The sequence below is a fragment of the Dreissena polymorpha genome, chromosome 15 (genome assembly GCF_020536995.1).
Source record: "Dreissena polymorpha isolate Duluth1 chromosome 15, UMN_Dpol_1.0, whole genome shotgun sequence".
In the NCBI taxonomy this organism is placed as follows: Eukaryota; Metazoa; Mollusca; class Bivalvia; order Myida; family Dreissenidae; genus Dreissena; species Dreissena polymorpha.
The window spans coordinates 1,773,084-1,787,662 of NC_068369.1; the positions used below are offsets into that span (position 1 = coordinate 1,773,084).

Sequence of the window (14,579 nt, forward strand, 5' to 3'; positions counted from 1 at the left end):
TAAAAGTTAAGAAGAACATGTGTCGAAAAATGCGAAATAAGCCAGATATTTAATTCTGAAATCGAAAATGTCTGTACAGTCGAATTCGCCAGCATGTATATCATGCATGTACGATGTGAATCTAAATTTTGTTTTACGGATCATTTTAATTTCCTGCAACGATATCTATTCATACGACACACGAATATGTACGAAATATCTTCGTCACAGTCGGCTCGGGGCGCTAATTTGTCTTTGCTGCATTTTATGAAATTCGTCATCAATTTATACTTTTTCTTGTCTATTTTGTGTTATTGTAACATATTATTTATCAATATAGTACAATTTAACACATATATAAATCGTGCATACCCGCTTTAAAAGGCGACATGACCCTATGTATTCATTGTTATAGGATATCTGCACTTTAATCTTACGCAGGAATGTTTATGTTCTGTCCTATCAGTGCATGAGGTATATTCTTTTTTCAGCAACACTTATTGTCGATCCGTAGACTAATATGGCTAATGTTACAGTCCTCATTATCTTACGCAGAGGGTTAATAACATAATTTTATTTAAAAAAGTATTATAATTAATTCCTGTATGTGTGTATGCGAAGTCATCTGACATTTTGAATAAGACGTGGAAATCGACGTAGGATTTGGTAATAATTTCACAGAACATTTGAAATGCCTACATACTTCCTTGCTATCGTTCTTCTTAAATATAAAAAGCAGTCCATATTAAATATTAAGGCCCATCACTCAAACATATTTAATAGTTAGGCCCATCGCTCAAACATATCGGGTCAGACTGTGTTATATACTTGAAAGGTACGAACTTCTTGTGAATTATTCTGGTAAATAGGAAGGAACATCCAAAGTTGTTAAAAAGTTATGAACATTTACCGATCATAAAGTGACCTACCTAGTCAAAAATACAAAATAACAGGTCCCTAACATCCAGTGACCTACCTTGTTGAATACAACGGAACATCCGCCAAACCAGTCTGCAAGTTGCTGCTCCTGCATCCCCTGGTTCAGCCCATTGAGATAGTCGTCCCTTTCCTTGCAGGCGCCAGCTATCGCCTGTAGGGCGAGAATACGAGCTCGGTTGATGTCGCCAGCGTCGGCGGCGATGTGACTCTGATCTATCAGCTTCGATATACTATCCGCCATCTGATGTCATTATTTAATAATTATAACAGAATTTACATAGCGCATATAATATATTGTATTTTAGCACTTTACGATATTAAGTGCAACATGAAATGCAATTCAATTTATGAAATATTTAAAGTAAGTGGTCCTTACTCACAAAAGAGACCAGGGGTATTAGAAGCAGAAAATTGAATCATGTAAATATTGTAAGTGACATGCTGAGTACCGAGTAGTTGATTTATTATAGAACAGTGTTTGAAATATTTCTCTTAGTCATGTTGTCAATAATTGCGCGTCTGCACGTTTTAAGTACATAGGTATGATTCTAGTATTCGGACTGTTTGTTATGTTGATGAACATTTTTAAATAGGCATGTTAAGATCTTTATTGATTTTTAGATACTTGTAAATTAAATAAGCATACATGTGTAGACTGTAGGGTGATTATATTGGAGGAATCATATTCATCCATATAAATAAATAAACGGGCATCCATCATTCAATATTGTATGGAAATCGCTGTAACTTCTGAATGTAACGATAAAAGCCAATAAAGCATGTTCAAACATAGATTGGTATCGTTTTTCAAAAATAAAACTTTTATGATTTAAAATATGATAAAAATCGACGTATTACGAACCACGAAAATGATGGAAAAAGTTTCTTTAAACGCATATATCCGAAATAAAACCCTATTTATATTTTTATTTTTTGTTTTCCTGGCTAATTTTGCGATAAAATATCATATTACTACATTATGCAACACGTTGGAATACATATTGAATGTCGTTTTTATAAAGAAGCAAGCACATTCATTGAATTGATATCTCCCCGCAAAATTAAAATCTGTTTATGGAAGCGTGCAAATCTCTTGATAAACGGTATAATCATAAAACATATTTAAGTTTCGGGTAATTGTTTTTATGAATTCATATTGAAATCTTGTAGCGTATCTGTACCCTTGAAAATGTCCATCATACAAACTCAATAAAGGGCAATAACTCTTAGTAAACAAAGTGTAAGGGTGTAAGGTTATCGTTCTTGTGAATGACACTTCTTCCAATTGATTTCTACACACCCATGAAACTTCATGTTGAAATGTATCGTATTTGAGATAAAGGTCTGAAAAGTTCCATCATACAAAAATCACAAAGGGAAATAACTCTTACTTAAAAAAAGTGAATTATATATTTTAATTTATTGGGCAAATCATGATATGGGGCGTGTTACTTGAAGGCCTTTACTAAGTCAATGGATTCAAATGCGCATATTATTTTATGTTGAAACGATAAAACAGCCAAACACATTTTTATAACAAGGACTGCCATCGTTCATTATACAAGTGTCCTAAGACACAATCTCCGGTTAACATATTACTTTGAACTAAGTTAATGAGGAAAGCAATCGAAATCATTAACAATTTTGTATTGAAAAATCAAGTCCTCTTGTTATTTGGTGAACAGAAACAAATGATATGATAGTATTAAGACTTGCGGCCGCCAGTTTGCATGTCAAAATAATTACAAACGTACGCATGAAAACTAACAAGCATTTTTGTTTAAAATACTCACCTGTCTCAATAGTGAAGGTTCAACTACAGTCGGCATGACAACTGGTCCTAACGCAGGTGTAGATACTCGTGCACTTGCCTCACCGGACATTCCGACGGGAACAACACTACTCGTCCGGGAACTCGCGTTGTTATCTTGATGTGATTTAGCAGACGATACATTTTCATGCTTTGGTTCGCGGCGGTATAAAACATCGTCCCTAGCACTGTGGTCAGATATGTCACCATGTCTGTCGGGTTTGATAGGCGGTCGGTTTGATATTGGTGTTTTGTGTCTTCTGCGACAGGCGTTAGCGAAAGTTTTGGGTCTAGCACCATTATAAGGAAAACTAACAGTTTCTGCCGGCTCTTTGTCAGAAAATAATACAATATTCCTATTTGTCAGCCCGCTTTGAGCAATACTGTGATTTGCACCACTGTCAGGAACACTATCTATTTGTGTTAGCTGGCCGTCGATCAGAATGTTCAAATTGTTTTACACGTGAAATCTCGACATTAAAACTTCCTGTTCTAGCCCCATTGTCAGGAATATGACCGTTTATGTCCACGTGTTCCTGTTCGAGAGGCCATCTTCTTTTATAAGAGTTCTGAACGCTGTTAGTGTGGTATGGAATATGGTCACCAGTAGTTCCAGCCACTTGAACGACATAATTTTTATCATTATCGTTTACTTCTAAATGTTCCACGCTGTTTTCCGGAATGCCATACGTTGTTAAATCCAGCACTAGTTCTTCACCTTCTTCTCCCGATAGCGATGATGCCAAATTCCCAAGGTTCTTCGACTGTCTGGTTTCATCATTACTTGAAAGGTCCGAATTGACATATGTGGCTAATATATCGGAAAAACGATCGGCGGAGACATTCGTACTATCACTACGATGTGAATCAATACCATCAAGTGCCTTGGATTTTTCATGGACTAAGTTTCTCTTTCTTTCACGAACCTGCGGGTGTGAGTTGTGTATCTCAACATTACTATTTAACTGTTCCAGATCATTCGGATCAAAGACTACAGGCTTGCTTTTCTGCTTCTTGTTTATTTTACATCTTCCTTCGTCTTTAGAAGGAAATTTTGGCGATACTATACCATCAGTGACTGAGAGTTTTCGACTAGATGCATTAACACTTTTCGTTATTGCTTTTCTTGGATTTGCTGGCACTTTCTGCAAATAAATGTTTACATATATTTTTAACCAATTTATGCCTAGTGGACTCTACCATCCTTCTAAATTGGATCAATTTATTTCCAAAATTAGGGATGTCTTGTACATTTATTTCTATATTTAGAATATTTCTTTCAGAAATTCCTTTTAGCAAACAGCGCAGACCCTGATGAGACGCCGCATGATGCGGCGTCTCATCTGGGTCTACGCTGTTTGCCAATGCCTTTTTTCAGGACGCTAGGCATAAATGGGTTAAGTTATAATGCGAAAATATTATATATGTGTTAATCAAAGTTACTCACTCTGTCAGATACACACCTATACAATCATTACGGGACTGTTGGTTTGGTAATGCATTGTGTTCAAAGGGATCTTTTAAAATAATAATTCATATTATATAACCATTTAAGTATTTTAGGAACCTTTTGTTTGTCTGATTATAAAACTAGATGCCTGCCGGCAATATGTCGAGCCCATTGAGAACAGTACTTTAGCCTTTAGTGTGATCGCGAGGTTTAATAATCAAAGCTCGGAAGGCACTGAATTTGTTCGCTGTTGTATAATCTTAGACGCAACTCAGTTTTCAAAATTATGTTATAGCTTTTTATATCGCAAGTTTGAAATGACCACAACCCATTCAAATTTATAAAGGGCGTGTCTTAAAACACAGGTCGAGATGTGTGTTTTTTCCCAAATCATTGATACAGCTAATCAGTGTGCACATGCTTATCTTATTTGACATGCATTAAGCCCCGTTTACCCTGAAAGCAGACACTATGTACAGATTTCAATGATAAACACTAGACTGGCCAACGTTGTCTTACAAGCTGTTAAATACACACTATGTAGTGTACCAGTGAGAACAGGCAGATGCGGTGGTTAGAACAGACGCTTTTAGAATTCGTCGTCTGCTTTAATATACAAGAGTTATCCACACATGCAGTCACGGGTTACGGTTCCTACCGTAGCTAAGCCCATACTGATTTGCAAAATTGCGTCTGCATTGTTTGTGAGCTAACGCTAAAAAATATTAAACGAAGTGACATACCTCCACAAGTTGAGCATTTGTGGTGAATTAAAAAAAGCAAGCATGATGAATGATGCAGTGATAGTCCGGACAACCCTTGACTTTAAAGTGTTACTTTGACCTTTGAAGAAGGGAGACGTTTGTTACATATTCCACGCAGTCTCCACGTGGATAATATTTGTGGTAAATAAGTGAAAAAAACAACAACTGCATAATGAATAATATAGTTACGGTTTAGGCAAGCTGTTTAATGTTCAAATTTTACCTTTGACATTTATCTTCAATGTAGGGTGTCGAATTTTGCACGCTTCATATCGTTTCTCATGGTGCACATTTGTGGTAAGTTACTTGAAAAATGTATGATAAACGAAGAAGTTACAGTACGGACAAGCAGTTTTATGACCAAATTTAACCTTTTACTTCTAAGTGTGACATTGGCCTTTTGACGCAGGGAGAAGAACACGTTGTTGTATTACCCGACATTTAAACTCTTAGTGTTAAGACACGCCATATCATCAACGTGGTCATGAATAGGAAGTTCTTTTAAATTGAATTATAAATGGCAATATTACAGTCCAAACAGGCTGTTTTTGTTGTGTGGCAAAACTTTAAGTTCTACCTCTAAGTTTGACATCTACCTTTTTGGTACGGAGACGAGTGTTAAAAGCGACTACGTCGGTTTATGATGATGAATATTAGATGTTTTAAAATTTCACATTAAATGACAAAGTTAAAGTCCAAAAAAGAGGTAACAAACACACGCAAACACACACAAAAACAAAGTCACACACACGCACATAAATTTGACCATTCCGACTGTGATACCGAGCTTTCTTGTTACGTATTCAAAAGATACAATCAATTGATGTTTAACATAACTTCCAATTAATTGATTTCCATATTTCAAAAGCAGAACTAATGAATGTTAAACATTCATGCCGATAGATTAGCTAGGGTATGCATATCATATTCAGGACTCATTAAGCTTTAACATGCCACTCTTTAAGTTAGTATATTCATTTCACAAAAACGAATAATCAAAGTTAAACGTAACTGACAATACATTAGTTATGTTAATCATCATCATCATCATCATCATCATCATCATCATCATCATCATCATCATCATCATCATCATCATCATCATCATCATCATCACCATCATCATCATCATCATCATCATAATTATCATCATCATCATCATCATCATCATCATCATCATCATCATCATCATCATCATCATCATCATCATCATCATCATCATCATCACCATCATCATCGTCATCATCATCATCATCATCATCATCATAATCATCATCATCATCATCATCATCATCATCATCATTATCAATCCCTTGACCGGTTTGGTCTTTCGGGGGAAATGAGGGATGACGATACCGAATCCTCCTTCAGTCAGGTCTGTTGTGTGCTGCTGAGAGTAATTCATCCATGGGAAGGGATGTCCACTCTTTTACATTATTCATCCAGCTTTTCTTCTGACGGCCTCGAAGTCGACCTCCCTTTAGCGTGCCCTGGATAACAGTCTTGCACAAAGTGTCGTGCCTGATGACGTTTCCAAACCAAGCTGGTTCGTCGTTTGACGGTCGCCGTTAGAGGCTCATGTGGACCAACAAGCGTTGCAGTCATATTCCGGACGTTCTCGTTGGTCTTGTGCTCCGCATAGGAGATGCGGAGCAGTCTTCGGAGACATTTATGTTCAAATGCCTGTATCCTGCGTTCCGTGTCCGCGTGAAGCGTCCAGGCCTCGCAGCTGTAGAGTAGGATGGAGACTACGAGGGACTTGCAGAGCATGATACGTATTTCAAAGATAGGTTTCATAGAAGTTCAACACAACTACCAATATATTAGTTATATGACGTATTTAAAAAAATAAAGATCTTAATGAAGTTTAACCGTAACTGACGATAGATTAGTTAAGTAACGTGTTTCAAAACATGTCGATTTAAGTCAAACGTAACTGCCGATAAGTTTTGCTAAGCATGGCGCACCATATCTCAATAAACAAAACAGCGACCACACGAACAAAGCAGCATATCATGCCTTATAGTTAGAAACAAATGGGTCGATGTCGATGTAACAACATGTATGCTTATATGAGTAACCCCATACTTCTTGTTCTTATGATTTGCATGTCCAAATATATATTTACTGATTTAACAAATAAATAAATAAATGATAATAAAAAGAAAATTACAAATCTTTAATATATAAGCATATTAAATCAATCAATCATGTTTATTTGTTCATGTTAATATAAAGCAGCGGTTTATTTCATATGAATAAAATACCATTAATATAACTATGAGAGTTTCAGTGTCTTAATGATAAAATACTTCAATGTGAACTTTGAGCATAATTTACAATCAAAAGTATGCGTGTAGTACTTAAACTTGCGGTGTTCGATCATTTATTTTCTACAAAATTGTTAATATTAATTGACTTAAACAATGCTCGGCACCAGTTTTGCCTTGCGCATGCTTAATCATATTTAACAAACACCCAAGTAATCGATAAAACAGGCAATCATTTTCATGCATTCAACCAAAGGTGGTTAGCGTTTGGCTATGATATTTATTAGTGAAATTATCATTTTGATTGACCGAATAATCATATTATAACGAAAAATCAACTTGTCTGAAAAAAAATATTTCACTATCAAATATATATATAACAAGGTATTCAACTCGAAATCACCCGAAAACAGGGTGCATCGCTTTGAACAGCCATTCATCAATTTTGCAGCGAATTTTCAGGCTCTCGGTCTTATTCAACGCAGAATGAATTTCCTTTCTGGAAATGTACATGTCTTGCAATATTTTTACAAATGCTGGATCAACTTTTAGGAAATAAAACGATACACAACTCGCATGACCTACTTAACATTGATCAGACAGGTTAAATGAATTAAATCTTCACGGAGTAAAGGGCTTTTTCCCTGCAAAGTTCACGGACCTCGATACCATAATTCAATAAAACGTATGAAAAAAACATTCTTACCGTGCTTACCGTTGCATTATGCATCAAAACTAACTGTCTAGCGCCGTTTGAAACCTGTGTTTATATACATTTCAACTGACCGACATTTTAAACACACGAGTGATTGCATTGGTCCAATGCGAATGTGTGTCTTTACAACTGAAGATTTCATTCATTAATTCTGTCTGATCGGTGTCAAGTAGGTTAAGCGAGTTGCTGTATCGTGTTATTTCTTAAAATTTGAGCCAGCATTAGTAGAAATATAACAAGATATATATACATATATAGAAAGGAAATTCATTTCTGCGTTGAATAAGACCAAGATTTTGAAAATCGCTGCATAATTGATGAAGTTATGGCTGTTCAAAGCGATGCACCCCGTTTGCGGGTGATTTTGAGTTGGATACCTTGTTTTATATATATTTGATAGTGAATTTTTTTCAGAAAAGTTTATTGTTCGTTGTTGATTATTTATCATTCAACATGATGTTTTCACTAATTAATATCATAGCCACACGCTAACCACCTGTGCATTCAACAAAAACTTACTTTTTAAAAGTTGTTCACTGAAAATATACGTTCCTTCCTTCGTTTACAATTCGGAAGATAAAATCTATATTTAGAAACCGAAAGTAAGGTTGATTGATTTTCTTGAATAGGTATTGAAAAGATGATGAAATATAACGATACTTTGTGCAATACATTAGTATAATTGGATTAAAATAAATATAAAATTTTCGGAAAAATGAACACATTGTTACTGTAAATACAATGTTTTATGCGGATATAAGTAATTCAACCAGCGCCAAGTTAATTACCTACACGTGAAAAAGGGGTAACATGATATAACCTCGATTTTAATAGATCTTCTTACAGTTTATAAAGTAACAACAACTTACGTTTTGTATCTTGTTCGACAAATATCTATTTTGTCTAACCGCTAAACGTCCAGTGGCATTTGTATCCTTCCTTAAATTAACAATGACCGACCACAATACCTTCGCAATGAAAAAACCCAAAACGCAAGCGATAATTAGAAGCACTCTTAAAAACGGCTCTATCGAAAAAGTTGTGTAATCCATTTTTATAACATTTCTTACTTTACAACGAAATTATTTAAAGTTTGATTTATTTTAATACTCTTGGCTACTTCGAGTCTTAATACACACAACATTTTATTTAAAACTATAAAGAAATGTGTTACAGAAGCTGGTAACACTGAATTTTAGTTTTGATATGCGCGAAACTGGCATACACCCTTCTTTTTAAGTCAGACAATAAGTAGCCAAGGTGTTCGCAATGAATTTTGTTTGGGTAAAAAAACACCCCGAAATCCCAGATAAAGCGGTTGGATTGTCCGCCAATCAGCAAGCTCATCGCTGGTTGTGGAATCCCGCGATTTCAATTCAGGTTATTCCAGCGCTTTGTAAAATAAATATGTTATCAGCAGATCAATAGATTCAACATTGCGCATTCATACCTAGTGTAAGTCCCTGTATGCTATTTTTTTCTGCAATAGCGGCGCGAGGACGAGGCAACATGGTATCGCCTCATTTCTTGAATTTTCAGAACATTATTTTTTCATATATTATACTGGTGAAAATGGTCACTGATATATATGTATGAATTATCCAAAGGTTGATTCGCTAGTTTTTCTCTATTGTTTAAAAGCAAGACGCAACCTTTATAATTTCAATAAAACCTACCAATCACTATTGGTTGTGACGTATACGGCATATTAAATAGCCTACCATTGACATATAATCTATTGTTGCGGTTATTTCGCTCAACCAGTTTGGCAAATGATACAGACTGACATATATGATTTGATTTAAACTTTCCCAACACAGTACGTCGCTTAATATTACTAGATTAACTTTAGTATAAGCCCGCCCAAATGAATAAGATTGAACAAGATGATTGATGATTGATGATGATGATGACGATGACGGCGACGATAACGATCGATGATGATGATAATTCTGAAGATGATATTGATTATAATGAGGAGGAGGTGGAGGAGAATGATGCTGATGATAATTGAAGATAGTGGTTGTATGATGATAATAATAATTCTGACTGAAGATTAAGAAGAAGGTGTTGATGATACGATGCTGCTGCTGTTGCTGCTGCGTATGATGATGAATGGTGATTCTAATTATAGTTAAAGATATTTATGATACTGATGATGCTAAGACAATGATGAAAGATGGAGGAAATGATGGTGACGATGATCCTCCTCATCATCATCTTCCTCATCAAGCTCATTATCATCATGACTTTGTATAAATGCACGATTAAAACCTTCACCTACATACCAACGATATACTAGACCTTCTCCTGATATATGAACACGTTTGCTTTGAATTAAAAAAAATAATGGCGGTATTAATCTGTGCTTACATAAACACGGTGGCGCTTTTCTACCACAGTCGTAGTTATTACAGAACAGGACATTCAACTGCGTATAAAGGGGTCTACATTTCTAATTTTGAACAAAATGATTAAAATGAAAAGTTTATATAACTATTTTTAAAACTGTAAAAATGAGTGGCTGTATTTTTCCCACATATTATTTCGTGATCTGTATGATGATCTGTATTAAAGAAATATTTGTTTATGATTATTTGTTCATTTATGTACTAACCAACTGCTTCATATAACATGTTCATATCCAACCTAGATAAAACATAGACGACCTAGCTTTAACACAGGAATAGGCAGTGATAGATATAACAGCTTGGTCAATATGGCATATAAGCAGGCCCAGATATTACATAGCCAGGTCAAGATGAAACATAGCTTGGTCTTAATGATATATACTGCGAGCTAGATGATAAATAGTCCGGGTCAGATGATTCATAGCTCGGCCTGGATGATAGAAAGACAGGTATATATGATAAATAGTCTAGCCTAGATGATACATAGTCCGGCATTGACGATACAAAGTACGGCTAGACGATGGATTGCCGGATCAAAACAATACATAGCGCGGCCTAGAAGATACATTTAATAGACAAGTTGATACAAAACTCGGCATATACATAGCTGGACCTTAACGATACAAAGATCAGCAATGATAATACATAGATAATACAAAGCGCGGTTTAGGTTATACTAGTCCGGTTGATATTATACACAGCTTAGTGTATGTAAAGCATAACCAGGATAGTATGATAAATCCGATGTTACAAAACATGCTAAGATGATGCAAAGCTCGGTCGAGATGATACATAGCCTTGATACAAAGCCGGCTCACATAATACTTAATCCAGTATAAGATGAGACCGTTAATATTCAACGTCTCGATCCGACTTTAGAGTAATGGACTTTTGTTAGCTGTGCCAATGGTTTACAATGTTGTGACCTGTTGTTACTATTAAAAAGTTTGGGGCGTGTGCTTTAGATTTCTTTCACGATCGCAACTTTCACCATTTCTGTCAGCAACAAGTTCCGAAATTCCAAAACATTTGAATTTTAGACTTCAAAGCAAAGACACGATCATATTTTAAAAATGTTTCAGAGAGTTGGCCTTTGACTGCAAGATTGAGGATAAGGTTATTCAAATCTTTATGTTGTAGTTTTTAAGTCTGAAGAGAACATAATTGTGTGTTGGTTATTTCGTATTTTGACTTCTTTTACTCTTGATATCAGAAATTGCACAAACACAAAGGGTCAATAATTAAATGACTTACAGAACAGTCGAGTTTACTGATTTTATTACACAAGATTCAGCGAATATAACACAATTAGCTTGATTACAAAATAACTAAACATAATTAAGACAAAATCAAAAGTTTCAAGTAACATAAAATTAAAATAAATTAAGTATAAACACCTATCACAGAAAATGAAAGACATGAAAAGAAAAGGAACGACAATTAACGTGCAGTTACATGATTGCACATGACTTTGTTCTAATCCCATAATGGTACAACACTTATGAAAGACGCACAACATAGCTAGATCTAGTCACCTATAAAACAATAATGTTTTTTTTAATTTTAGAAAAATGAAAAAGATAGATCTAAAGCAATTATAAATAGAACAATAAACATAAATTCATTTATAATGAAATCAACCGAGAAGATATATATTTGTAGTGAAAAATAAACAATAAACAAATGTTGTGAAATTATAAATAAAAATACAAATATAGCTTGGCACTAATAGCTTATGACAGATTGCAATTTCATAACAAGAGCACCGCATAACGGGTGCCACGCTCGGCTGCGAAAGCTTGTCAGAAATTATTTTTTTTAGAGGTCACAGTGACCTTGACCTTTGACCTAGTGACCCAAAAAAGGGTGTGGCGTGTAGAACTCATCAAGGTTCATCTACATATGAAGTTTCAAAGTTGTAGGTGGAAGCACTTTGACTTTAGAGCCTATGTTAAAGTCTTATATTAGAGGTCACAGCGACCTTGACCTTTGATCTAGTGACCCAAAAATGGGATGCGGCGTATAGAACTCATCAAGGTGCATCTACATATCAAGTTTCAAAGTTGTAGGTGGAAGCACTTTGATTTTAGAGCCAATGTTAAGGTTTTAGCACGACGCCTACGGCGGACGGCATACTGCGGACGGCGGACGACGAGCTGGCTATGACAATACCTCGGGTTTTCTCCGAAAACAGCCGAGCTAAAAATCATACATGTTTAAAAGTACATAACTACCATGGCACAATACAAGACTTGTTACTTCTATTCTATGAGACAATTTGTGGGAATACACTCTTTTTATGTTCACCAATCAATGTCGATATTCTAGGTTTGCTATTAAAAACTTCCAGAGGGATTTCTTAATTCAAATAACGTACAGTGAAAAATCAACAGAAAGGGAAAAGATTGATTAGTGGCAAATAAACATAGACAACTATTACACAATAAGCACTCTTTTACTATGAAAAGTAAACAAAGAAAAACATATTTACATAGAGATCAAAATTTAAACTTTGAATGTTTGAAAACAGAGCCAACGGATACGTTTTATAAACTTATACATTACAAAAAACGCATAATTTTCAAACAAACATGACGAACGTTTTAAAAATATTTATAATAAAAAGCATTAAGTCGTATTGAGTAATCATATGCAATATACGTAACCAAAATGGCATAGAAATCCAAAATAAAATACTGATACGTAAAGCAACACAAAACAGGATATAGTACCAGAACGCCATCACTTTACACAAAACAACACTTGAATGCTATTGATAAAAAATAAGCAATTACAAAACAAGCAATCTACGTCGTGAAAAAGGACGTTATGTTGAGCAACACACACGTTTGATGAACGAACGGTAACGATTGAATATCAATTGATTGCTTCAGTGATGATTTGATATGCTTCTATTGTAACAAAAGACTATGGCATCATGAGAAACAATAATGTGTTTTATGCAGAATTAACGAAACAAAAGCATTTGACATCACTATAAACAACGATGTAGCAAGTACAGATCTATGTAACGAAAGCATGTACTAGCATGATTAGAAGCAACAATATGTTACATACAAGACTATTGTAACAAAAATATATGGTATAATAAAAATACAACGTGGTTTCTCTTTTAATATAATTCGGGGATGTAATACTTAACATCAAGATCAATTATAACATATGACGTTATCCTAAAAAATAACCATATATTGTTGTTGAAAAAAAAACGATTTTCCATCATCACCATCAAAAACAATAGTATAACTATTTATATTTCAACATACAAATACAATAAAAATATATTAATGAGAACATTTGCTTCGGTCCCATTACATAATAAAATGAAATACACATACATTTGCGAATACGGCATATTTACGATAAATAACACATAAGATCAAATATATGAAGCATTGCGAACACTTTGTTACAAACAATTCGTCCTGCAACAATATTCACAAATCAAAATCATTCAACCTTTTTAATTATTTTATAATGGAAACCCTAGTATTGGTTTAATATTCGCTTGGCATAACATCTGCCTTCTGGTCAAAATAAATATCATACAAATGAAAAACATTAATAATGAATTACCACATAAGTATGATAAATGACACATATTTCTTAAATTATGATCTATGATCAGTAACAAATTAGAATGATTAATAAACATAATTAAACTCTCCAAGATAACTCTTGGTGACATTTATTTAAAAAAAACAAACTCCCGGTCTGGGCAGTCCTGAGAGTAAATATATCATTTACCGTACAAAACATTTGCCTCCAGATTTTATTGTTGCCTGTGAGAAACGTCGTCACCTCTTCTATTGTATATCACCTGTGATGACCGACCTCCTCTTTGGTTTAGGCTTCCCATAGCGGAACCAGCCCTTCGACCAGACGACACATGATTCCACGACGCGTTGCCATTCGTTGTACCTCCGGTATAATCGTCTTCACTGTCGTCTTCATCATCTGTGAAGTCGAAAGGTCCCTCGTAAAACGTCGCCTTCCCTACGCCCGGTTCAAACATCGTGTCGCCGTGAATTCTCTTGTTCATCTCCGTCCTCTCGTCCAGAAGCTGTAGCCTCGACTTTTCGACACCTTTTTGTGGGAATTTGTCAGCAGGCATGACGCATCCTCTCTGTTCATAGCTCTCGATCAACTTGCGCCAGACGTTGTCACAATACAAGAGGTTTTTATTGCCTACATAAACAGAGCCAATATATGATTCGATC

At 35.0% G+C, this 14,579-nt stretch overlaps 3 protein-coding genes across 3 annotated transcripts in view; all 3 read right to left on the minus strand.

Annotated features, from left to right (window-relative positions):
- Positions 1–9,087, minus strand: part of LOC127860497 (helicase with zinc finger domain 2-like) — a 58,551-nt gene extending 49,464 nt beyond the window's left edge. Inside the window, exons 1-3 of the mRNA XM_052398603.1 lie at positions 8,797–9,087; positions 2,712–3,873; positions 956–1,159 (exon numbers count right to left, since the gene is read on the minus strand). Of these exons, the coding sequence (XP_052254563.1) occupies positions 956–1,159; positions 2,712–2,801 (294 nt within the window). The 5' untranslated portion in view covers positions 2,802–3,873; positions 8,797–9,087. The remainder of the gene's footprint in view (positions 1–955; positions 1,160–2,711; positions 3,874–8,796) is intronic.
- A 2,512-nt stretch (positions 9,088–11,599) lies between these two features.
- Positions 11,600–14,579, minus strand: part of LOC127860496 (helicase with zinc finger domain 2-like) — a 268,978-nt gene continuing 265,998 nt past the window's right edge. The window contains exon 21 of the transcript XR_008039821.1: positions 11,600–11,873. The gene's annotated coding sequence lies outside the window, so the exon portion shown is untranslated. The remainder of the gene's footprint in view (positions 11,874–14,579) is intronic.
- LOC127860503 (helicase with zinc finger domain 2-like) overlaps positions 11,600–14,579 on the minus strand; it is a 29,936-nt gene continuing 26,956 nt past the window's right edge. The window contains exon 20 of the mRNA XM_052398610.1: positions 11,600–14,547. Within this exon, the coding sequence (XP_052254570.1) occupies positions 14,132–14,547 (416 nt within the window). The 3' untranslated portion in view covers positions 11,600–14,131. The remainder of the gene's footprint in view (positions 14,548–14,579) is intronic.